The 25,811-nt window shown below is 28.1% G+C and overlaps 5 protein-coding genes and 2 long non-coding RNA genes across 7 annotated transcripts; 3 read left to right on the top strand and 4 right to left on the bottom strand.

Moving 5' to 3' along the window:
- Positions 1 to 479: 479 nt before the first annotated feature.
- Positions 480 to 820, top strand: LOC135963573 (sarcotoxin-1A). The gene is made up of 2 exons (XM_065515493.1): positions 480 to 651; positions 722 to 820. The coding sequence occupies exons 1-2, from the start codon at positions 553 to 555 to the stop codon at positions 812 to 814; spliced, it is 192 nt and encodes a 63-aa protein (XP_065371565.1). The 5' UTR covers positions 480 to 552; the 3' UTR covers positions 815 to 820.
- A 1,186-nt stretch (positions 821 to 2,006) lies between these two features.
- LOC135963602 (sarcotoxin-1C-like) lies at positions 2,007 to 2,437 on the bottom strand. The gene is made up of 2 exons (XM_065515527.1): positions 2,267 to 2,437; positions 2,007 to 2,192 (listed from the first exon to the last, which is right to left on the bottom strand). The coding sequence occupies exons 1-2, from the start codon at positions 2,363 to 2,365 to the stop codon at positions 2,100 to 2,102; spliced, it is 192 nt and encodes a 63-aa protein (XP_065371599.1). The 5' UTR covers positions 2,366 to 2,437; the 3' UTR covers positions 2,007 to 2,099.
- Positions 2,438 to 12,500: 10,063 nt separating this feature from the next.
- LOC135963637 (uncharacterized) lies at positions 12,501 to 12,959 on the top strand. The gene is made up of 2 exons (XR_010576853.1): positions 12,501 to 12,651; positions 12,725 to 12,959. It is a non-coding gene; the product is annotated as an uncharacterized LOC135963637 (long non-coding RNA).
- A 2,498-nt stretch (positions 12,960 to 15,457) lies between these two features.
- Positions 15,458 to 15,937, bottom strand: LOC135962819 (uncharacterized). Its single transcript, XR_010576696.1, has 2 exons — positions 15,658 to 15,937; positions 15,458 to 15,591 (listed from the first exon to the last, which is right to left on the bottom strand). It is a non-coding gene; the product is annotated as an uncharacterized LOC135962819 (long non-coding RNA).
- A 3,543-nt stretch (positions 15,938 to 19,480) lies between these two features.
- On the bottom strand, positions 19,481 to 19,858 carry LOC135963706 (sarcotoxin-1C-like). The gene is made up of 2 exons (XM_065515665.1): positions 19,732 to 19,858; positions 19,481 to 19,676 (listed from the first exon to the last, which is right to left on the bottom strand). The coding sequence occupies exons 1-2, from the start codon at positions 19,828 to 19,830 to the stop codon at positions 19,584 to 19,586; spliced, it is 192 nt and encodes a 63-aa protein (XP_065371737.1). The 5' UTR covers positions 19,831 to 19,858; the 3' UTR covers positions 19,481 to 19,583.
- Positions 19,859 to 21,649: 1,791 nt separating this feature from the next.
- On the top strand, positions 21,650 to 21,996 carry LOC135963394 (sarcotoxin-1D-like). Its single transcript, XM_065515226.1, has 2 exons — positions 21,650 to 21,807; positions 21,872 to 21,996. Exons 1-2 carry the CDS (start codon positions 21,709 to 21,711, stop codon positions 21,962 to 21,964), a joined length of 192 nt encoding a protein of 63 aa, XP_065371298.1. The 5' UTR covers positions 21,650 to 21,708; the 3' UTR covers positions 21,965 to 21,996.
- A 2,506-nt stretch (positions 21,997 to 24,502) lies between these two features.
- Positions 24,503 to 25,052, bottom strand: LOC135963395 (sarcotoxin-1D). Its single transcript, XM_065515227.1, has 2 exons — positions 24,725 to 25,052; positions 24,503 to 24,655 (listed from the first exon to the last, which is right to left on the bottom strand). Exons 1-2 carry the CDS (start codon positions 24,821 to 24,823, stop codon positions 24,563 to 24,565), a joined length of 192 nt encoding a protein of 63 aa, XP_065371299.1. The 5' UTR covers positions 24,824 to 25,052; the 3' UTR covers positions 24,503 to 24,562.
- Between the last annotated feature and the right edge of the window lie 759 nt (positions 25,053 to 25,811).

The following is a 25,811-nucleotide window of genomic DNA, read 5'->3' on the forward strand; positions in this document are numbered from 1 at the left end:
TCAATAATATGGCCGCTATCGAATGTCAAAGTTCGGAACTCCCTATTGGAAGACCCTTTACATTATTTAGGAAATAAATACAATATTTAAGAAGATGTTTATAGCGATAATCCTTACTATTTGTCTTGAGAAATGCAGCTTAAATCTCCTATTATATTGGACAAAATTAGTATTAAAGCAACATAAATACAAAATTATGATTATTTAAAATACCCATCAATGTTTACATTGATAAAGGTAGTAAAAATAGTAATTCTAAAATTATTTCCTGTTAACTGCAGTAAAATATAATTCCCGCCAAAAAATTGATCACAATAACAAAATAAATCCCCAAAGAAACACATTTCATTATCACTAAAATAAAAATACTATCAGCTTTTTCTTAAAAGTAAATCCCCTCCATCAAACATAAAAAAGTACAAAAATCTTTAAGAATGAATGTTTTTGCTATAAAAGACACTAAGAAAGCTGCAGTAAGCAACAGTTTGCAATCAGCTAAAGAACCTTTAACTACAAAACATTTCTACAAAAACCTAATAAAAAAAAATCAAAATGAATTTCCATAAAGTCTTCATCTTTGTTGCCTTGATCTTGGCTGTGTTTGCTGGACAAAGTCAGGCGGGTTGGTTGAAAAAAATTGGCAAGAAAATTGTAAGTTTTACTAAGAGCTGAATTTAAATATTTCTTAAATACTAATTTAAAATTGGATCATTTTGTATAGGAACGTGTTGGTCAACATACCCGTGATGCCACCATACAGGGTCTTGCTGTAGCCCAACAGGCTGCCAATGTAGCAGCCACAGCCAGAGGTTAATGGAGATAAATGTCACATCATCATTTAGATATAAGTAGTATTACTTTGTGTCATATTTAGTTTAGGAAATTGAGATTAATTAAACTTAATATTTATTTTGAAAATAAAAATAAACTTGTTTGTATTAAGCAAAAAATTGTTTTTAATTGTTTTAAAAAGTTATTATTATAATAAACAAGTAAGAGAGCTATAGTCTGTGCCGAATCTTATATACCCTTCACCAAATTATACTTCAAAATACAAATTTTAAATGGTAAACTAAATTTATTTTTTTTGGAAAAAAGAAATTTCAAATTGTTATTTAAATTTTTTTTAAATTTGTTTTTTTTTTAAATTTAAAAAAATTTTTTTTTGTTTTTTAAATTTTTTATTTTGTTGAAAAAAAAATTCGGCTTAAAAAATATTTTTCCCAATTTTGACCCATTGTAGTTCCAACTTACTATGGTCTTATATACGTCGTTGCAAAGGTCTTTGAAATATCTATCATTAGATGTCCATATTGTCTATATTAATGACTTAGTAATCCAGATATAGGTCAAAAATCGAGCTTGTCCTAGTTTTTTCCTCAAATCTCAGCCATTTGTGGACCGATTTTGATTTTAAATAGGAAACTTCTCAAAAGCATGTCTGACAGAATTATTGAAGATTTGGATCCCGAAGATATCTGGAGTCTTCAGAAAATTGATTTTAACAGACAGACAGACAGACATGGCTTAATCGACTCCGCTATCTATAAGGATCCAGAATATGTACTTTATAGGGTCGGAAAATTATATTGTGGAAATTACAAACGGAATGACAATATATACCCTTCTCACGAAGGTGAAGGGTATAAAAAGAAAATCATTTTTAACGACTACTAAATCAAAATTTAGTCACTGTCGCTGAATGCTACATTCAGTTTCGCTCAGAAAGCAATTAAAAGTAGAAGGAGGAGTATAATGAATGATAAGAATGGAAGGTAATCTATAAAAGAAATCAGAAGAATTTTTGATTTCATTCTCAGCCGGTGCAATTTTTAAGGAATTTTCCTTTAATAAAGGATTTCGAAGTAAATTATTTTGCCAGATATAAATCAAATCAATGCTTGTCTGTGTTCTTCGCGGCCACGGGAATATTTATAAAGACCCTAAAAGGCCGCGGACCCCATTTGAGAATCGTTGAGCTATATATTTAATAAAATATAGTAATGTTGTTTTTTTAATTAAAATATTCTTTATTTAAATTATATTTATTTAAATAAATCCAATTTTTTAAATAATTTTAAGCAGCAAATATTTCTCAGTTAACCACGGGCTGTGGCGGCCACATCAGCTGCCTGTTGTGCCACGCCTAGAACTTGTATGCTGGCATCACGAGTATTTTGACCAACGCGTTCCTTAAAGGATTATTACGATATAAATAATAACAAATTATAATAATTTTTTATAAAATTCATTTTCTTAAACTTACAATTTTCTTGCCAACATCCTTCAGCCAACCTGCATTACTTTGTCCTGCAAAAGCAGCCAGGATCAAAGCAACAAAAATAAAAGCTTTATAGAATTGCATGTTTTCACTATTATTGAGTACTAGTAGTTTTAGAGATTACTAAAATATTATTTTAGTTGTTTATACTTAAACTTAAAATCAACTATTGTGTTTTGCAGTTTTAAGATTGGTTTTTATATGCAATTCTTCGAGAATGTGTTTTGATATGGGGGATTTACTCAAAGGCAATTCTTGATTGTAATAATTTTTAGCGATAACACAGGTCAACAGCAAAAAAGGGCTTCCTTAACCACTATATAGATTTGATGCATCATGGTTACCTTAGTACAAACAATTTTTTAATTCTATAGATAGATTGTTTTTTAAATTTTTTTTCTAAAATGGCGAATTTTTGTAGATGTTTCTCCACATAATTTATGATAACTCAAAAAGAGTTATTCTGATATTATTGAAGTAACCTTAAAAAAGTTTCAATTTACATAACCTTCAATCTGTTTATATATTGCGTTTTAATCGGCGGAGTAGTTTCGGAGTTATAATACCAAATTGAAGCAAAAACATGGTCAAGCCCGACCATATAATACCCTACACTAAGTAAAAGAGTAAAAACATTTTTCTTTTAAAATTTCAATAATTTGTATTTTTGAGTGATTTTCGGAAGTGGGTCTTATATGGGGCTATGACCAATTATGGACCGATCAACATGAAATTAGGTCGTGAGATTGTGTCTATATGAAAGTTTACTATGTTAAAGTGATTTTCGGAAGCGGGTCTATATGGGAGCTATGATTAATTATGGACCGATCGTAACAAAATTTGGTGACATTAATTTTGTATATATAAAACTTATTTGGAGCGCAATTTGTGGAGATACATTTATAAATTAAACATTTATGACCGATAAAGTCCAATTTCGGAAGGACATTTGTATGGGGGCTAGGTGAAATAATGGACCGATTTCAGCCAGTTTCAATAGGAGTACAGGTCAAAATTACGACCTGTACTCTGCGCACAAGGTTTACATGGACAGCCAGCCAGCCGACCAGACGGACGGACATCGTTTAATGGACTCAGAAAGTAATTCTAAGTCGATCGGTATACTTTAAGGTGGGTTAGACTAATATTTTTGGGCGTTACAAACATCTGCACAAACGCATAATACCCTCCCCACTATGGTGGTTCAGGGTATTAATATGTATATTTTTATACCCTACACCACCATAGTGGGGAGGGTATTATGCGTTTGTGCAGATGTTTGTAACGCCCAAAAATATTAGTCTAACACCCACCTTAAAGTATACCGATCGACTTAGAATCACTTTCTGAGTCGATTAAGCGATGTCCGTCCGTCCGTCCGTCCGTCCGTCTGGTTGGCTGGCTGGCTGGCTGGCTGGCTGGCTGGCTGGCTGTCCATGTAAACCTTGTGCGCAGAGTACAGGTCGCAATTTTGAAGATATTTCGATCAAATTTGGTACATATTATTTTTTCGGCTCATGGACCAAGCCTATTGAAACTGGCTGAAATCGGTCCACTATTTCACCTAGCCCCCATACAAATGTCCTCCCGAAATTGGACTTTATCGGTCATAAATGTTTAATTTATATATGTATCTCCACAAATTTGGCTCCAAATAAGTTTTATATACACAAAATTCATGTCACCAAATTTTGTTATGATCGGTCCATAATTAGTCATAGCTCCCATATAGACCCGCTTCCGAAAATCACTTTAACGTGCATAAATCGCTTAAAAATGTTGGTAAACACACAAAATTCAACATAGTTATCTTTAATATAGACATAAATCACACGACCTAATTTCATGGTGATCGGTCCATAATTGGTCATAGCCCCCATATAACCCCACTTCCGAAAATCACTCAAAAATATAAATTATTGAAATTTTAAAAGAAAAATTTTTTTTGCTCTTTTACTTAGTGTAGGGTATTATATGGTCGGGCTTGACCGACAATACTTTCTTACTTGTTTTACATGAAAATATTTTTTTTTTTGTTTTAAAAAACTCATGAAAAATCGAAAACATCAAAAATGGTTCAGGTTTATTGCTTTATCGCAAACTCAAATATAATAGCAACTAAATGAGATATCGATCGTAAAGATCGATTAATTATTTTCGAATTTATTCACAATTAAGTGAATTCGCTCATTTTCACAAAATTTTACTTTTTGTATGATATACATAAAATTGAATTGTTAATGTTCTTCTTTCGATTGAGTGAATTTTGAAAACATTTTCCCCATGCTATGTACAAATTTTCACATATATATTGCGTTTCAATAGGTTCAGTATTTTCGGAGTTATAATAAAAAATTGAAGCAAAAAATATTTTTTTTACGTGAAAAATGGATTTTTTTTGTTTTATAAAAATCATGAAAAATCGAAATTGGCAGAAATTGTTCAGATTTATTGCATTATCGAAAAGCCACATATAATAGGAATAAAATGAGATATCGATCATAAAAATCGATGGATTAGTTTTGAATTTATTCACAATTAAGTGAATTCGCTTATTTTCAGAAAATTGTTAAAAAAAAAATTTTAAAAAAAAACTTCTCCATAGAATTTAAAATTTGGACCAATTTTGTACTAAATTGTGTAGTGGTTTAAAAAGCCTCTAAATTTATTTCGATAATGTTTTTTTTAATAAAAATATTCTTTATTTAAAATATATTTATTTACATAAACGTAACTTTTTTAAATAATTTTAAGCAGCAAATATTTGTCAGTTAACCCCGGCCTGTTGGGCCACGCCTAGAACTTGTATGATGGCATCACGACTATTTTTACTAAGGCGTTCCTTAAAGGTATATAATAATTACAATTTAATTTGTTTTATTAAATTTATTTTCTTAAACTTACAAATCTCTTGTTAATATCCTTGATAAATCCTGCTTTACTTTGTCCTACAAAAGCAGCCAGGATCAAAACAATAAAAATAAAAACTTTATGGAATTGCATGTTTTTAATTTTATTTATTTGCAGTTTTAGATATTCCTCAATTATTATTTTAGTTGGTTAAACTTAAAATCAACTGTGTCGTTTGCAGTTTTATTTGCGGTTTTTATATGCAATTCTTCGTGAAAGTTATTTGAAATGGGGAACATATTCACGGGCAATTATTGCTTGTAATAATTTTTAGCTATAATAAAAGGAAAAATACATTTATGCTTCTATTATATACACACAATGCTTTTATTAATTTTTTTCAACTCGTTTCTTCATAAACAAATTAATTTTCATGTAAATTTTTTATTTATTTAAAAAATAAATATTTTATGAGAAAAAGAGTTTTTAGAGCAATAAAAATTAATATCTATTGTCCCAGAACAATTTTGATTTCGCTGTTTTCTAAACACATTACCTTGTAACATATTGACGTTAAACCAAAATAGTTAAAACCGTTAAAATTTATGAAATTTAAAGTTTGGAATTCGTGGTAAAGTATAAAAAGGGTAAAAGAGGTTAGAAACTGTTAAATTTTATATTTAAACCTACTATGTGCCTCAAAAGTGAGTAAATAAGATAATAAAAATCATAAAATTCATCCATTAATTAAAAACAAGTAAGAAAGTAGGGTCGGTCAAGCCCGACCATATAATACCCTACACTAAGTAAAAGAGCAAAAAAAATTTTCTTTTAAAATTTCAATAATTTATATTTTTTTGAGTGATTTTCGGAAGTGGGGTTATATGGGGGCTATGACAAATTATGGACCGATCACCATGAAATTAGGTCGTGTGATTTACGTCTATATTAAAGTTAAGTGTTGAATTTTGTGTGTTTACCAACATTTTTAAGCGATTTATGCACGTTAAAGTAATTTTCGGAAGCGGGTCTATATGGGAGCTATGACTAATTATGGACCGATCGTAACAAAATTTGGTGACATGAATTTTGTGTATATAAAACTTATTTGGAGCGGAATTTGTAGAGATACATATATAAATTAAACATTTATGACCGATAAAGTCCAATTTCGGGAGGACATTTGTATGGGGGCTAGGTGAAATAATGGACCGATTTCAGCCAGTTTCAATAGGCTTGGTCCTTGAGCCGAAGAAATAATATGTATCAAATTTCATCGAAATATCTTCAAAATTGCGACCTGTACTCTGCGCACAAGGTTTACATGGACAGCCAGCCAGCCAGCCGACCAGACGGACGGACATCGTTTAATCGACTCAGAAAGTGATTCTAAGTCGATCGGTATACTTTAAGGTGGTTGTTAGACTAATATTTTTGGGCGTTACAAACATCTGCACAAACGCATTATACCCTCCCCACTATGGTGGTGTAGGGTATAATAATATGGCAAATGGTGACAGGTTTGTATATAGACAAAATTAGAAATCGATTCAGTTTGTCTCTTTATATTAAATTTTTAATTTCCATCCAATTACATTTAAAAACCAAAGACATTTTTAACGAAGTCTAAATTTTTAAAATTAAAAAATTTGATCTAGGCGGGAATTCCCGGAATGCCAGGAAATTTCAATATTAATCCCGATTTCCCGGGAAATTAAAAAGTGCGGGAAAAGACAAACTCTAATTCTTGCTCTATATAGAATGTCATAATCACAAAAAAGAAAATTAATATCAGTTTTATTCGATATCAAATGCTATAATTTGGCCTCGGATTACCGTAGCTTCCAGTAATAATTTGTACAAATTATTACAGAATTTATCAAGTACGCGAACACACTTAATATAATTTCCTTGTTAAAATTTCTTCAAACAAAATACCCCTTATTCATGGTACTTTTCATACTGTGAATACCGCTAATTAATTACTTATTAATTATTCATGGAAAGGGGGATCTGAAAAAATCCAAAGCTTAAAAATTTGATTGTTATGCGTCACCTAAAAACAATAAAACAATATAGGTTTGTTTGTATTAATTAATTAATGTATGTATTTTTTAGTAGATCAGTGCCAAAAACAATAAATATTTAAACATGAAAAAATATATTTTTATAAAAATAGATAAATTTGTTTATTTGTTCAATACCATATTGACTCACGTGTCAATTTATTTCTAAATTATCAGACAATTTGATGTCATTTAAAAATTATTAAAAAAAAAAAAACTTTTATTTTATAAAACCAGAAGTAATTCTAAGCCTAAATGGGGACTTTAATATTCAAACATACTTTAGGTAATTTACTTATGTGAACGTAATAGTTCCGTGACGTGTGAAAAGTGAACATTACTTCTGGTTTTATAAAATTAAAAAGCATTTTTTTAATAATTTTTAAATAACATCAAATTGACACTTGTGACAATAACGTATTGATCAAATAAACAAAATTATCTATTTTTATAAAAATATTGTTTCATTTTTAATTATTTGTGTTTTTGGCACTGATGTACTAAACAAATACATACATTAATTAATTCAAACAAACCAATATTGTTTAATTGTTTTTAGGTGACGCATAACAACCAGACATTTAAGCTTTGGATTTTTTTTCAGATCTCTCTATCCATGAATCGGAAATGATTAATTAGGGGTATTCACTGTATGGAAAGTACCATGTATAAGTGATATTTTGTTTTAAGAAATTATAGCAAGGAAATCCTATTACTTCTAACTATAGACTTTAAAAACTATGACAAAATTATCAAGTTTATTGAGTATGAGTGACAACGTTTTAGTCCCGGTCCACACTGTGAAACATTTGCTGCAAAACATTTTTAAATTCTCTTTTGAAACTGCATTCGTGTCCACACAGTGAAGTTTTTGCTTTTCAGTTTTTGACATTTCTGTACAGTACGAATACGAACGAATAAATGTGGATGACATACTCAACAAAAACTTCATGTACATGAAACAAAGTTCCCTTTTTTATTCCTCTTTCCCCTTTCATCAACAAACTCCAATGTTTTGCAGCAAATGTTTCACAGTGTGGACCGGGACTTACAATACAATTTTTTAACATCTTTCAACTATTTGTTATAATATTTTGGGACTGAACAATAATTCAATATTCAATTGTAGATTATTTATTAAGCTTTAGGCCCTAATTTTGTAAATCAAGCCACCAAAGTGATATTTATATGGAAAGCAAAAACAAAATTTTAAAAATTAGTTTTTGTTTTATATACAAAATTTTCAAATTATGAAAGGCAAACCAACGCTTGAATTTTGGTGCGTTTGTTCTGTTAAGAATTTGTATATAAAACAAAAACAAATTTTTCAAATTTTGTTTTTGCTTTCCATATAAATATCACTTTGTGACGTGATTTACAAAATTAGGACTAAATTGTACGATTCCTTATAATATCGTTTTCGCTATCATAATGTTCAATAAAACCGATAGTAAAATCGCCATGCTACAGATTTTATTCTGAATTAATAAAGCAATATTTTCAAATAAAAATATCTAACAAAAAAATCCAATTAAAAATAGTATTTTATATTTCTTTTACCCATATACGATACTAAGGGAACCTTATATTCGGCCTAATCTGTAACAAACCGAAACTTTTAAATTTTAATCGATGGATGGATTTTATGATTTTCATTATCTTAAAAATAATTAAATTATTCACTGGTGTTTACTCACTTTTGAGGTTCATAGAATGTTTAAATATAAAATATAAACATTTGCTAACCTCTTTTACACATTATGACAAAAAACATCATAAACTTTCATGTACATACTATATCCAAATCCAAAATTTCAGATTTTCAAAATTTTTTTCGACAAAATTTCATAAAATTTTAACAATTTTGAGGATTAAAATTGCAACTTGTAACGGTTTTAAATATATTGGCATTACGTGGGCAATGATTTAAAATTGGCATATGGGCAATTCCATATCATCGTACGTGACATTTGTACGCCTATAGAGAGGAATAGGTTTTGCAAAAATAAGTGTATCTGAAAAATAATTTGGTCTTTATGTTCCATTCGGAGGGTACTATATTTTAAAATATAGAAAAAGTTCTTTCGAAATATGGTTGTCCACAATATTGAGCGAAATAAGGGTATATCGTACGTGACATAAAACGGAACTCATTTTGAGGTACATGTAGAAATATGCGAAAATATTCGAATCGTGAAAGGCGTTTTGTTTTCTTTTAATTTCTTACACTAAACGAAATATTTTTCCTTTACAATCCATCATATTTAAATAAAAACAATCTTTGGATGATTTTATAATAAATAAAATTTAATATCGTACGTGACATACCGTACGTGACAGGTTTTTCTCTTATAATAAAACAATATATATTATGTAAATATATGTATACAAAAACTAAAAAAGCGAATAGAAAATATACATTCGGTTTCAATAAACAATTTGACAATAGCAAAAAAAAAAACAATCAGAGTCAAATTCATATCATACTACAAGCTAATTGGGTGCCTAGTTTTCGCAGCAATTTGAGCCTAAAACATACCTAAAAAATTAAATATAATGAGTTTAAACTATTATTTTTGTCTTTAAAATGTAGTAATATGATCTAAATACTTTCACATAGTAACATTTTATTATTTTCTTCTATTCAAATCATCTTGAAAAACGTTTCAAGGGTTTTTTTGTGTTTTCAGTTGTGGTAGCGATTCCCGTGAAATTGCCCATATATCAAGGCAATTTTGTTTTTGATTTTTATTTTCTAATACTCAATTTAATATTGTTTCTTTGGGTTAATAATTTTAAATTTGTTAGATCATCCTTAACCCATTATAATCTGGGGTCAAATCAGTATGTGTCTTAAAAATGCGGGATTTACGATAGATTGCGTATCTTTAGAACGCGACTTATGTTATAAATAACTTATATGTGATTTTGAAGGGTACATGTCTGTAATTTGCTCGCACTAAGTTATTGTAGATTATAGTGTTCCCGCGTCATATGCGGGAAGTTTTGCTTTACTTCTTTAATTTGAAAAAAAGTGCAGCTGAAGCATACCGATTGCTCACCAAAGCTTATGGTGAATGAATGGTTTGTGCGGTTCAAAAGTGGTGATTTTTATGAAAAAATGTTTGAAGACCAAGAATTGGAGGCATTACTCCATGAAGATTGTTGTCAAACTCAACTAGAGCCTGCAAAATCATTGGAAGCTACTCAACCAGCAGGATTCATCCAAAAGCAGGGAAATATGTCTGAAATTCTTCTTGAACGCTGTAAAAGAAAATCATTTTTACACCGAATCATTACTTGTGATGAAAAATGTATCCACTACGATAACCCGAAGCGTAAGAGATCGTACATGAAGCCCGACCAACCAACCGAATCGACAACAAAGCAAAATATATGTGTCGCTAAGGTAATGCTCTGTATTTGGAGGGACCAAAAGTCTCTCTAAGCTGATGCAATATGGCCAGACCATCACAGGGAACCTGTACCGAACGCTACTGATTCTTTTGAAGCGATATGCGGCCTGACATGAGATTGTAATATTCCATCATGGCAATGCTAGACCACATGTGGCAAAGTATTTAGATGTAGTGGTTGGGAAGTTTTGCCACACCGGTTTTATAGTCCAGACCTTGACCCGTCCCACTACTATTTGTTTCGATCGTAGCAGAACGCTCTCTCTGGGATACGCTTCACTTTGCAACATATTATCCGATATGGTCGATATTCTCTGATTCTTGGCCTCAAAATATGAGCAGTTCTTTTGACTCGGAATCCATATTGTACAAATGTTTCAAAATAAAAGCTAAAAATTTTAAAAATTCCCGCATTTTTGTTTTAACAGAAATTAAGACTTTTTGATTGTAGATAATTTTTGTATAATAAACTTATAGTCAAGCTGGTCTGAGTTTTTTTATACCCTACACCACCATAGTGGGGAGGGTATTATGCGTTTGTGCAGATGTTTGTAACGCCCAAAAATGTTAGTCTAACACCCACCTTAAAGTATACCGATCGACTTAGAATCATTTTCTGAGTCGAGTAAAGCAGAGTAAAGGTCGCAATTTTGAAGATATTTCGATCAAATTTGCTACATATTATTTTTTCGGCCCAAGGACCAAGCCTATTGAATCACCTAGCCCCCATACAAATGTCCTTCCGAAATTGGACTTTATCGGTCATAAATCATTAATTTATACATGTATCTCCACAAATTACGCTCCAAATAATTTTTATATATACAAAATTCATGTCACCAAATTTTGTTACGATCGGTCCATAATTAGTCATAGCTCCCATATAGACCCGCTTCCGAAAATCACTTTAACATGTATAAATCGCTTAAAAATTTTGGTATACTCACAAAATTCAACATAGTAAACTTTCATATAGACATAAATCACACGACCTAATTTCATGGTGATCGGTCATAGGCCCACTTCCGAAAATCACTCAAAAATATAAATTATTGAAATTTTAAAAGAAAAATGTTTTTGCTCTTTTACTTAATGTAGGGTATTATATGGTCGGGCTTGACCGACCATACTTTCTTACTTGTTTTTTTTTTTGGTATCATGTCACAATAGTTAACGAGGTCAAACTATTTTTATATTTAAGCATCTGTGGATAAATGAAATATGTATAAAAAAAAATTTATTTGGATTTTTGTTCAAAATTTTTTCAAAAACTAGAAATTTAAAAAAAATGTGTGGAACATCTAACGTTATCAGATTTTGCTCAAATTTTTTGTCAGAGCATACCTTAATACACTCTAATATACATACACTGTTTATTGGAAAGTTATTTATGAACAAGAAAAAATTTGTTTATATTGCATTGACAGTGAATTCCCTTAATATTATACTACTTACTTTGTTGCCGCTTATCTACCAAAACAATAACAACAAAACAACTATTAAAAATTAAAGCTCGCACACGAGTCAATGAACCAACAACAATTAAATGAAAGTTGAGTATAACAAGCCCAATCAATATTTATTTCCTCAAATAGTGGCACGTGAACAAAGAATCTAGTTTTATTTTGCAAAACCGCAAACATCCATCAGTCATCATGACGCGTCAGTGTACAAAAAACAATCATGCTAATACTTTTAGTTCTTTCACAGGGATTCCCTTTTTATGCAAATTAACAAGAATAAAAAACTAGAAAGAAGCTGTTGCCAGAAAAATCCCCTTTTTTCTTTAATTAAGATTAAGTAATTCACCCAAGTGATCTTTGCTTATCTCCTTCTTTTATAACTCAGGTAGTATATAAAGCACTGCAATGACACTAGTAGTCACTCACTACAATTTCGCTTTGTGTGTTTAAACATTTATTTAGTAATTTCAGTTGCGATGTCTGCTCAAAAATTTGCTTTCTTTTGTGTTCTTTTAATCGTTGGCACTTGGGGATTTACCACGGCCGATTGGTTGGATGATTTAAATGAGGGAACGGTATGTTTTATAGTTTTATTGCTAAGCAGTAGTTTATTTTTTGATTTAATAAATCTTTTGTTTTTATTTTTAGAGCCGCTTATTAAGCACTGTAAATGAAAATGCTGCCAAAGTGAATAATATTGCCCAGAGTGTTCATACAATTGGTCACATTATAAGAAATATTGATCCAGATTCAGATGAAGATGATTAGAATGTGTTTTAAATATGAATAATTTTAATTTTACTTTAAAGAATAATATAAATATTAAGTATAATAGCTAATGCTAATAAAATTTTGTAAATAAACTGCTGAAGTTTTCAAAAAAGTTGTAAATGTTTTATTTAAGTATTGAAAAAAACATTTTTGGAAAAAAAATCTGCCATTTCTAACTGGCTGATCCCACAGGTAGACAGTTTATATATCAATGGATAGGGGATTTTGTATATTTTTCAAAAATATATATAACTTTTGAAAATTAAATCATGGAATACTTTTTTAAAAAATAGGACAAAAACTGCTTTTTATTGAGTTTTTGCAATGATACAAATTTTTTTAAATTGAAATTAAATTTTTATTTATGAATATTTTTTAATGAAATTTTACAGTTATACAGATTTTTCTATTGAAAATGGAAAACTAAAAACAAATTTTGAAAATTGTAATCAAAAATCCCGCAATTCCCAAAAATGTTTTAAATAATCCCAAAAATGTGATTTTTTAGTTTTTTGGCTATAATATTCACACCAGGGGCGGTGTTATCGGAACCCTTTACAAAATAATTAAGAACATATTTGGCCACCCAAATATGGTTACTAAATTTTGATATCGACTATGCGATTTGAGAATTTGTACCCTAAAATTGAATGTTACATTAAAAATAGACCTTTTTTGGATGGACCTGGTCCCCTCTGTATCAATAATTTTAAAATTTGTTTTCATTTAAAATATTTAGTGTAAATTTAGCTTTTCAAAAGTTATAAATTCTTAATACATCTTCTTAGAAATTTTTTTGATAACTTAAAAAGAAAAAAGTACTTTTTTCCAAAAAACTAGCGAAAAATTGCTTTTTTAAAATTCTAATTTCAAATGTATGTATATTATTTTGGAGTCAGTCAGGATTTTTAAATAATTTTTTTTGGTTTGACATATACATTTGTTAGTAATCCAGTAAAAGAAAAATGAAGAAAATCGGAAAATATTTGGACCCTGTTATCAAAATTTAATTTTCAAATGCGAAATCGGAACACAGGCGAAGAAATAGGTTCGATTTAAAAATTGAATATATCTGAAGAGTCCTACTTTGGAGACCCATGGCGCCACCCCTGATGTGCCCATGAGGTCCAAATTTAAAACTCAAACTCGACAATACTTCTCCTTATCGTATGTTAAATTTCATTCAAGGGTTTAGAAGTTACAGATTTATTTCTTTTTTTATACCCTTCACCTTCGTGAGAAGGGTATATAAGTTTGTCATTCCGTTTGTAATTTTCACAATATAATTTTCCGACCCTATAAAGTATATATATTCTGAATCCTTACAGATAGCGGAATCGATTAAGCCATGTCCGCCTGTCTGTCTGTTGAAATCAATTTTCCTATTTAAAATCAGCAAAATCGGTCCACAAATGGCTGAGATATGAGAAAAAAACCAGAACGACCTCGATTTTTGACCTATTTTAGACCTATATATGGATTACTAATTCATTAATATAGACAATATGGATATGTAATGATAGATATTTCAAAGACCTTTGCAACGAAGTATGTAAGTTGGACCTACAATGGGTCAAAATCGGAAAAAAAATTTTTAACCCGAATTTTTTTTTTCACCAAAAAAATTTTTTTAAATTTAAAAAAAAAAAATTAAAATTTAAACAAGTAAGAGAGCTATATTCGGCTGTGCCGAATCTTATATACCCTTCACCAAATTATACTTTAAAATTATTTTTTTTAAATATTTTTAGGTAAACAAAATCTAATTTTTTTAATTGTTTTTCGAATTTTTTTTTTAAATTGTTTTTAATTTTTTTTAAAGAAAGTTTTTTTCCAAATTTTTTTAAAAATTTTTTTAAATTATTTTTTTTTTGGAAAAAAAAATGTATGACAAAAAAATTTTTTTTATGAAAAAAAAATTCGGGTTAAAAAATATTTTTCTCGATTTTGACCCATTGTAGGTCCAACATACTATAGCCTTATCTACATCGTTGCAATGGACTTTGAAATATCTATCATTAGATATCCATATTGTCTATTATAATGACTTAGTAATCCAGATATAGATCAAAAATAGGTCAAAAATCGAGGTTGTCCCGGTTTTTTGCTCATATCTCCGTTATTTATGGACCGATTTTGCTGATTTTAAATAGCAAACTTCTCGAAAGCATGTCTGACAGAATTATTGAAGATTTGGATCCTGAAGATATCTGGGGTCTTCAGAAAATTGATTTCAACAGACAGACGGACTGACAGACAGACAGACGGACATGGCTTAATCGACTCCGCTATCTATAAGGATCCAGAATATATATACTTTATAGGGTCGGAAATGAAAAATGTAGAAATTACAAACGGAATGACAAACTTATATATACCCTTCTCACGAAAAAATTTTAAAATAACAATTCGAACAATTTTTTTTTTTCAAAAAATTAAAATAACAACTTTGGAAAAAAAAATTGTTTACCTAAAAATATTTAAAATTTGTATTTTGAAGTATAATTTGGTGAAGGGTATATAAGATTCGGCACAGCCTCTTACTTGTTTCTATATCACTATGCACCAGTGTTAATATAAATGGAAATTACACATACATACTTATGTATATTTAAACATATAATGAAATTATTTTTTTTTATTAATTTTGAAAACATTTACATTTTTGGTACCGCATCTCCTACTTGTTTTACCATGCCAAGAACTTTTTCGGGTACTTCTTTAAGAGGTTTGCTAAGGCCCTCCTATTGAAAACAAAATTAATATAAATTATTCTTTATAATCTGCAAAATTGCACTTTTAAAACATACAAATACAGAATTCATCAAATCAGCTTTAGCTTTAGTGGCAAAGACTGCTAAAATTAAGAACACGAACATGAAAACTACATAAAACTTCATGTTGGAATATTTTTTTTTTAATTTTGTAAGGATTAAAACAATATAAGTTTACTGAATATTACTCGTATTAACGTTGATTGTAGCTTTAAGCTGAACTTTACTATATGAATGTTTCTTAGTTAGATTTATTCGGAAAAAATATTCACAACATAATTTTCAAGAGAAATTTCAACAAATAATACAGATTTTTATTTCAACCGTTGCAGAACTTTTTGTATTTATAGTCCATCTCGTTTGCAGTTGTATTACAAATAAAGTTGCCGTAAAAATTCAAATTGGCTACACTTTATTTTATTATATACTACATATTTATTTTAATTAATATTTATGTAAGCTATTAGCACAGGCGCGGAACCTAAGGAAATTTGACCCCCATTTTACCAAATGAAATTTTTTTAATATAAAAAGGAAAATAAAAATATTTTGAAAGGAAAATAACTTGCTCAACTAATTGTCTAATGTGAAAGGGGTCTAAGCAATCCTCAATATCTTGAATGTACTTCCTATATTTCCTTAATTATGTCAGAATGTTCAATACCAACAAAACGGCATCTTAAATTGGGAAATATTTGGGAAATTGGGAAATGTTTCTTTATTATATATCTATTTTTTTTTAAAAAATATCAATGAAAAAAGGTTATCTATATGGGGCATTTCACGTCAAGTGAACCAACTTTTGAAATCGATGTCTTCCGATCGCGATGAAATTTGCACCAATGTTAGTTCTATTGGATAGTAATTCGGACACCATTTTTCAACAAGATCGGTCAAGAACTCTCTGAGTTATAAATTTGACATTTTGGCCAAACAGGTGTTTTTTTTATCCATATAACTTATTACCTATTGTTCTTAGCAAAATGTGTCCCAAATAGTTTATATAGCTATTTATGCAATCTTTCGAAAAAAAAAATTAAAAAAATTTAATAAAATATTTTTGATTTTTTTTTTTAAATCAAAAATATTTTTGACTTTTTTTTTCAAAATGGGTCCTTTTTATATTTTTTTTAAGAAAGCTTAGGTCTTTTCCTAAGCGACCTATATGGTCGCTTAGTGGGATGCGAGTGGGATATCTATCAAAAAAAATATTTTGTAACTCAAGATTTAACATTTTTGAATTTTTTTTCAAAATCAAAAACTTTGTTGACTTTTTTTAAAAAAATTGACCCATTTTTTAATTTTTTTTTTTTGCTCAGAAGAAAGCTTATGTGTTTTCCTTTAACACCCTTTTTATCGCTTAGTGGGATGCGAGTGGGATATCTATAAAAAAAAATGTTTTGTAACTCAAGACATACAATTTTTTACTTTTTTTTGAAAAATCAAAAACCTTTTTGACTTTTTTTTTCCAAAATGGACTCTTGTTTTATTAATTTTTTTTTCTCAAAAGAAAGCTTAGGTCTTTTCCTTTAAAACCTTTTTGGTCGCTTAGTGGGATGCGAGTGGGATATCTATCAAAATAAATGTTTTGTAACTCAAGACAAAGGTTTTTAAATTTGCACTATTTTAATTTTTTTCATATTTGTGTGTAAACCTTAAAAATTAAACTTACGCAGAGAAACTAGACACATTAGCCTTTCCGATGGTATGTAACATACCCAACTAAAATTTCATAGCCTCGATACTGTAATACCCATAATATGTTAACCTCAGGAATAAAAATCACTTTTTTTCTATGGAAATGTTGAATAATTTAATTTTGTTATTTATTTGTAATAATAATTAATTTAATATATAATAATAATAATAATAAAAAGATGAATAATTTAGTAAAATTTAATCTTAATCACAATAGATCAATTTATATAATAACTATTTTTACACTTAATTTATGAAGTTTTTAAATTTTCAAATATCCATACTTTTATCCTCCTTATTTGTCACCTTTATTAGCTGCTTTTTTTTGTCAATCCTTTCTTGGCGTTATTAGATTCAGCTACTGAAGACTCAAATTAAAAAAGTTTTCTGCATCTACTCAATGCGATTTCTTTCCAAAGCCAAAAAAGAAACCAGCAGCGAAATCAGTAGCTGAATCTAATATATTTCAATAGGAACGTGTGGGCCAAAATACCCGTGATGCCACCATAAAATCCATTGCTGTTGCCAAACAGGCGGCAGATGTGGCCGCCACTTTGAAGGGATAAATGAACTATATCCTTATCATAATCAGTTTTTATAAAAGGTTTATAAATTAGAATTTTCATACATATTTATCAATTTATCAAAAATTGTTTATCAATTTTTGATAAATTTAAAAAAAAACAGATTATGAATAATGCATTAAACACATTCAAGACAGCAGGCTACACGACTACACGAACACAAATTCTGCTGGTTACAGTTGTAGTCGTGTGGCAGCTACTGAATTATTTTAAAGACGACAGCTACAATGAAAACAGCTGATTTATAATTCAGTGGTGCCACTTTAATAAAAAAATAACCGTACAAAATTCCAAAGTAATTAAGATTGAAACAATTATTTTGAGTAAAAATATATATATGGTTATAAATAATTATGTACCTGTTATTAATTTTCATCAATATGGTTATCAAAAACTTCTCTTAATTAAGTAAAAAAAATATATTTTTTTTAAGCACTCATTTGATTTACATTTTTTATTATATTAGCAACACTATTTCTGCTTTGTAGTTGACAGAAATAGAAATTAGTTTAATTCGGCTACAGCGGCAAAAGCAATCGTGTGGCCGTGTAGCTGTGCTGTCGTTAAAATAATCGTCTCCATATAAACGTGTGCATTTTATTTTTGACAGATTGAAGTTGGTAGCCTGCTGTCTTGAATGTGTTTAATGCATAAGGCGTTGTTATTTAATAGTTTTACCCCCATATTCATAAACAATTTTTAAAATGTTTATAAAACAAAACTTTCATACAAATTTTGTGTTATAAACCTTTGATATATTTAAGAATTTGGATATGGTGGTTAGAATTTATTTATACAAATTTAATAATTTATTTAAATAAAACATAATAAACAAATAAAAATATTATATTACTAATAATGCTATACAACAAAATCAATTTTTTTTTCCAAAATTACGAGGTCCAACAATAAATTTGTATAGAGACAAAAAAATGACACGTGTATCGGTGTTTTGAAAGTTTACATCTTAATTTCATTTGAGGGGGGTTAAAGTTTCCCAACTCTGGCACATTAGTTGAGATGTAAAATATCATATTTATTAGCAGAGTTTGGAGAAACTGAATAAATCAAATAGTTTCTTGATCTTGTTAACACATTTTATGGCTAACAACAATTGGAAATCCTAATTTTAGTTTTTACCACTACAATCTTGATCCTATTACTTAGGATCAAGATTGTACTTTTTGGAAATTCGAACCCTTTAGGTGTAAAAACTGAAAAATACATTTGAGTCGGTTGAGACAGGCGAAATGATGCAATTGAAAAGGTTGTGCCAGATTTTGTTGTGTTATCTTTCGAATTGATTACAAGGGTTATATGGATGGATGGTCGGGCATCGCTTAATCTGCTCAAAAAATGATTCTGAATAGATTGGTATACGTTAAGGTAGGTGTTGGGACAATATTTTTGCACGTCACAAACAACAGCACTAACCCAATGTACCCTTCGCACTGTGGTGCTGTAGGGTATATGCAATGCAATGAACATTTTAATATTAATAATAATTTCAAATGAAAAATAGTTTCAGATCAAAAAATCTTTATTTTTATATATAAAAATAATAATAAATCAGTTACTTAATTTTAAAATAAAATGCAGTTAAAATGTACATAAGGAATTTCTAAACTAATACTAAATCACTAATATGTACACGAAAATTCAGTCAATCCTTGAAGGTAATCAGCCCTTTAAAGTTGCTGCAACATTTGCTGCCTGTTGAGCAACACCAATGGCTTGTATGGTGGCATCACGAGTATGTTGACCAACACGTTCCTATTAAAATCAAATTATTATTTCATTTCTTAATACAAATAAAATTAAAACTTACAATTTTCTTGCCAAACTTTTTCAACCAACCACCTTGACTTTGACCAACAAATGCCACCAAAATCATGGCAAGGAAGATAAAAACTTTGTTTAAATTCATTATTGTTTATAATAATTAAAATTGTATTTGTTTATGTTACGGATACTTTATTGATGTGTGTTTGTTTAAGAACTGTTAATGTTTGAAGCTTTAAGCTCCGCTTATATATACAATTATATGCTTTCTCTCAAATACCACCAACTTTTTGAATGAGTAGAAATTTTATATTTGGAGAAACGGGGGATTTACTCTTTTTCTATGTGTAAATATTTGGCTAAGCTACAACAATATTGTCTATTTCTGTTTATTATTTTATAGAGATTAATTCGTCTGTTTTTAATTCATGGAACTGTAGCTTAATTTTGGGGTTTATGTATATTTTATTTTTAAAGTATAATATCGTAATAACCAGGAAAACCGGAAATATGCTCTAAAAAAGCGTTTTAAGCGCTTTAAATATGCTGTAAAAACTTTAAAATATGCTCTTAAAATTTAAAAAATATGCTCTAAAAAAACACACTTTGGCTTTTATTTAAAAAAAATCAATACAATTAATTTCTAAAAAGGTAAAGTAACATAAATTAAACAAAAATAACATAAACTAAAACAAGTGTAACAAAAAATAAATACAACATAAAAACAATAGGAACTTAAGCTATGAAAAGGCCTCGAGAGATATTTTATATAAATATAAAGTCACTTCTTCAATTAAGGTTATTATTGCAATAAATTACAAAATATTGACTTAAATTTTCAAATAAAAATCGTTGTCTATTGGATCTGAAAACATTTTTATACATAGAAAATGTGCTTTCGACATCAACTGATGTTATAGGAGCAAATTTAAAAGACAATATTTCTTTAACACTTAGAACGGTTATGTTTGAATTAGAACTAAAATTTCATATTTAGATGGCTCTATTATTAAAATAGTGCTTATTTTATATTTAAAAAAGCCATATATTTTTCAGTTTTGAATTTTAAAGGAAGTAAAAATCTGTAACACAACAGCGAAAAATAAGTAAGACAAAATTTGCTTTTGATAAAGTCAAGATATGATATTAAACAGTAAAATATGCTCTAAAAACGCAAAAATATGACATAAATATGCTCTTAAAACAAATATATGCTAAAAAAATAGTTAAATAGTTCTGAAACGTGTAAATATCTTATCCATGTGCTCATTATACTCACCAGAAAAAACATGCATTTGCATATTTTGGTTTCCCTGGTAAAAACCACCCATGATAATTTTAAAACTAAGAAAGTTAGAAAATGTAAAGATGTTCCCATATTAACACCTGGTAACAAATACATTTTTTTCAGCATATTAGTTATATCCTGTTTAAAATTATTGTTAGCTAAATGTAACCATCGAGAAAAACTTGTAATTGCTAATGAAAAATTTCTTAACTTATATGCATTATCTAAGTTGATTATTGACTTTAAAATGACATAACCAAAGAAGAAGTGTTGTCGAGTTTACCTCGGGTATGTTCAATTTTAAAACCGATCCTATTTCTAGTTTGTATTCCGATTTTTTTTTTAAATTTGAGTACAGAATTATTAAGAGTTAATAATTTACACATATAATTTCGATATTGATGAATATGGTACTCTAATTTATTTGTTATTAATCTCTTCAAAATTATGAGTGAAACATGGACCAACGTATTCGAAGGCGTGTCTTATTATTATTGTTTTTAGATAAATAATATCAACCACTCAAAATACTTTTTTTAACATTTTTTTCTATTGTAATTTTTCACCTTTTCTTTAACAAAGAAAAGTTAAGTCAACTTTATGTATAGAATTCTTATAAAAGCGAAGCTTAATGCTTAATTCATCAACAGTTTGCAATTAAAAACGACAACTGAAACATTTAACTAAAATTAAATACATTTATTTTTATTAAAATTAAATATTTAAAAACAAAACATGAATTTCAATAAAATTTTCGTATTCTTCGCCCTAATTTTGGTGGCTGTTGTGGGTCAAAATGAAGCTAAATGGTTGAAAAAGTTTGGCAAGAGAATTGTAAGTTTTCAATTTAATTTTCTATAAGAGTTTTTATTAATAAAATATATTTGTATTTCAATAGGAACGTGTGGGACAAAATACCCGTGATGCTACCATAAAAACCATTGGTGTTGCCCAACAGGCGGCAGATGTGGCCGCCACTTTGAAGGGATAAATGAATAATGTTAATTTAGATTTTAAAGGCCTTATTCATAATTAGTTTTTTATTTTATAAAATGTTTATAAATTAAAATATTCATACAAAAATTGTTTATCAAGTTTTGATAAATTTAAAAACAGATTATGAATAAGGCCTTATTATTTAATAGTTTCACATCATATTCATAAACAATTTTTAAATTTATAAAAGGTTTATAAAACAAATCTTTCATACAAAATTGTTTTTATAAATATTTTATAAATTTAAGAACTGTTTTTTAATATGGTGTTAATATTTATTTATACAAATTTAATAATTTATTTAAATAAAACATAATAAACAAATAAAAATATTGTATTACTAATAATTGAAATTTTGTTTCCAATTCCGTTTATTATGAAAATATTTATCTGAATTTATATATAAATATAGAACTAGTACTAACAGCACTTGATGTAATTCCTTTCAAGGTAATATTAATTTTGCATTTATATTTAACAAAATGGGTAAAGATTTAAGCTTTCAAGTTGAAAGCAAGTGTAATTCAAGCCTTGAATTATAGTCAAGCAATTGAAATACAGTTGTATTACACTTTATTTCAATAGCATTCTCCAGTAAAAAGGAAACATAAATTCAAGCCATATGTTTTTTGTTTGAAAAATAAATAAATTTTCAAATATTTTTCATGTCTAAAGTATAATTACATTTGCATTCAAGTCAAATTCCAGCAAAATGTTCAAGTGCTTGAATTTTTGGGGCTTTGGTGTTTACTGGGTTTATTTTCCTTCATTTTTATTTGGAGCATTTATGAATATGGGGATTTCATGTCAAGTGAACCAACTTCTAAAATCGAAGTCTTCAGATCGGGATGTAATTCAGACACAATTTCTCAACAAGATCGGTCAATAACTCTCTGAGTTAAAATTTGACATTTTAGCCAAACATGTGTTATTTCTCATCCATGTAACTTATTACCTATTGTTCTTAGCAAAATGTGTCCCAAATAGTTTAGATTGCTATTTCTTAAATCTATTGAAAAAAATATTAAAAAAAATACAAATTTTTTAATATTTTTTTTCCGAAATCAAAAAATGTTTGTCTTTTTAAAAAAATGGGCCTTTTTTATTTTTTTCCTCAAAAGAAAGCTTATGTCTATTCCTTTAAGAGCTTTTTAGTCTCATAGTGGGATACGAATAGAATATATTTCAAAATAAATGTTTTAACTCAAAAATTTTATGTCTTGAGTTAGAAAACATTTATTTTGATATTTATAAGCTAAGACACAGTTTCTGTAACGTTATTTTAGCAGTAACGATGTTTCCATTATTTCGTTAATTGATTTTTAATGATGATGGTAATTTCATCCTGAATTATATTAATTATTAATATTATAAAAATTAAAAATAAGTTGACAAAGGTTTTTTCAATAATCCAAAAATATTATTTTTTAATATAAATTATTTATAGTATTAGCAATTATATCGGTAACGGCATTTGCAGTTATTTCAGTAAAGGTAGCTTAGCGATAACAGCAGCCAACCGTGGGAAATTTACCAAAGATCTTCTTGAATTTCTTAGTTATAAAAGTTTTATTGGATAGATTGAATATTTTGTAATCGATAAGATAATTTATTATTGATTATTATCCTTTATGATTACATAGCATAATTGTTAGCAAAGTAAATATTTTCCATTTTTAAATTGTAATGCTAATTTTTTTGCACAACAAGTTTCTATTGTAAAAAAATAATTCATATGGGAACTACGGGCCCATAATTTAATGTTTTAACTATGCAATCTAGGACACTTCAACCAATTTTTTTTACAATAATAATATGAAAACATACAATAAATTATTATATTTAAAGGAATTTTGAAATAGATTTAGGTTAAAGGTTAAACTGAACTGTATATATATTCTTGTATCATACAGAACTATGACTAATTTTAATCAAAATATAAAACATTTTCGGAATAAATTTTCTACTAAAAATTTAAAAAACTTGAAAAACCTATAAAAATCTAAAATTTTAAAATTTAATTTACCTACTTCAACGGAGCTACAACCTTTTAGGGTATATTTTTTGTATAAAATTTTTACTGAAATTCCATAATTTTGTGAAAAAAAATCAACAAAGCAATAGAAATAAATTTAAATTCGAATGCCCATTGCATAAACTGTTTTTAAATTTATCAAAATTTCCATACAAACTTTGTTTCATAAACCTTTTATAAATTTAAAAATTGTTTATGCATGTGGGGGTAGTCAATAATTCATATTTTTATTAAAATATCAAGGAACTTTACATTGTTTAATTTAATATAGCAAAAAATTTTTTAAATTGTAGTTACTAAATCAATGTATTTTACTGTTGAAGTACGAATAGTTCTGAAAAATTATCATTCCTGATATAGTGCAATGATCATATTTTTTTGATGCGAGAAAGAAGAAAATTTAAAGAAATTTTTAGATAAAAAATCTTTATTTTTTATATTTATATTTAAATTAATTACTTTAATTTTTTATAAAATGTACATAAATAATTTCGCAACTAATATTAATTATCATTATTAAATAATTAACTAAAATTTAAACAACTTAAACGAAGTTAATCAACCCTTTAAAGTTGCTGCAACATTTGCCGCCTGTTGGGCAACACCAATAGCTTGTATGGAGGCATCACGAGTATGTTGACCCACACGTTCCTAATAAAATAATTTTATTTGTTAGTAATATATTTTTCTGTTAGAATTAACATTTTAACTTTTACTTACAATTCTCTTGCCAAAATCTTTCAGCCAACCACCTTGACTTTGATCCAAAATAGTGGCCAAAATTAAAGCCAGAAAGACAAATACTTTATTAAAATTCATTGTCGCTTTTGTATAATTTTAAAATGATTCTAATGTGTTGTTTTTGTTATAAATTCTCTATAGCTGTGAGTTTGTTAAACAACTGTTATTGATTCAAGATTTAAGCTCAGCTTTTATATTCATATGTACATTTCTACACTCATTCTCATTGTCTTTTTGGTTCTTTGTTAATTACTGTAGAAACATGTTTGGTTAAAGAGGGGATTTACTCTTTTTCTGTTTGTAAATATTTGACTTTTCCCCCTTTTAAAAAAACTACAATTTTAATTATTTTTTTGTTTGTTTTGTTCTTGACAAATTAATGAAGTATGTAGTTTAATTGAATTTTTGATAATTAAAAAAAAATACATAAAAACATCAAAATTGCAGAATTTGAAATTTAAACGTTTTATTTTTTAAATGCAGCATAAAGTTATTTACATATGGGGCATTTCATGTCAAGTGAACCATCTTTTAAAATCGATGTCTTCCAATCGGAAGCTTTTCTTTTTAGCAAAAAAAAAAATTAAAAAAGGGCCCATTTTGAAAAAAATTTCGAATTTGCAAAAAAAAAATGTCAATAATTGTATGTCTTGAGATACTAAATATTTATTTTGATAGATATCCCTCAAATCCCACTAAGTGACAAAATAGGTCTTAAAGGAAAAGACCTAAGCTTTCCTTGGAGCAAAAAAAAAAATTTAAAAAATTGGAAAAATAAATCGATTTTGCAAAAAACAAATTAAAAAATTTTATGTTTTGCGTTATAAAATATTTATTTTGATAGATATCCCACTCGCATCCCACAAAGGGACCAAAAGTATCTTAAAGGAATGGATCTAAGCTTTCTTTTGAGCAAAAAAAATTGGAAAAAAGGGCCCATATTGGAAAAAAATCAACTTAGTTTTTGATTTTTTGAAAAAAAGGGCCCATATTGGAAGAAAAAGTCAACTAAGTTTTTGATTTTGCAAAACAAAATCAAAAATTGTATGTTTTGAGTTACAAAATA

This window comes from Calliphora vicina, chromosome 1 (assembly GCF_958450345.1).
Source record: "Calliphora vicina chromosome 1, idCalVici1.1, whole genome shotgun sequence".
In the NCBI taxonomy this organism is placed as follows: Eukaryota; Metazoa; Arthropoda; class Insecta; order Diptera; family Calliphoridae; genus Calliphora; species Calliphora vicina.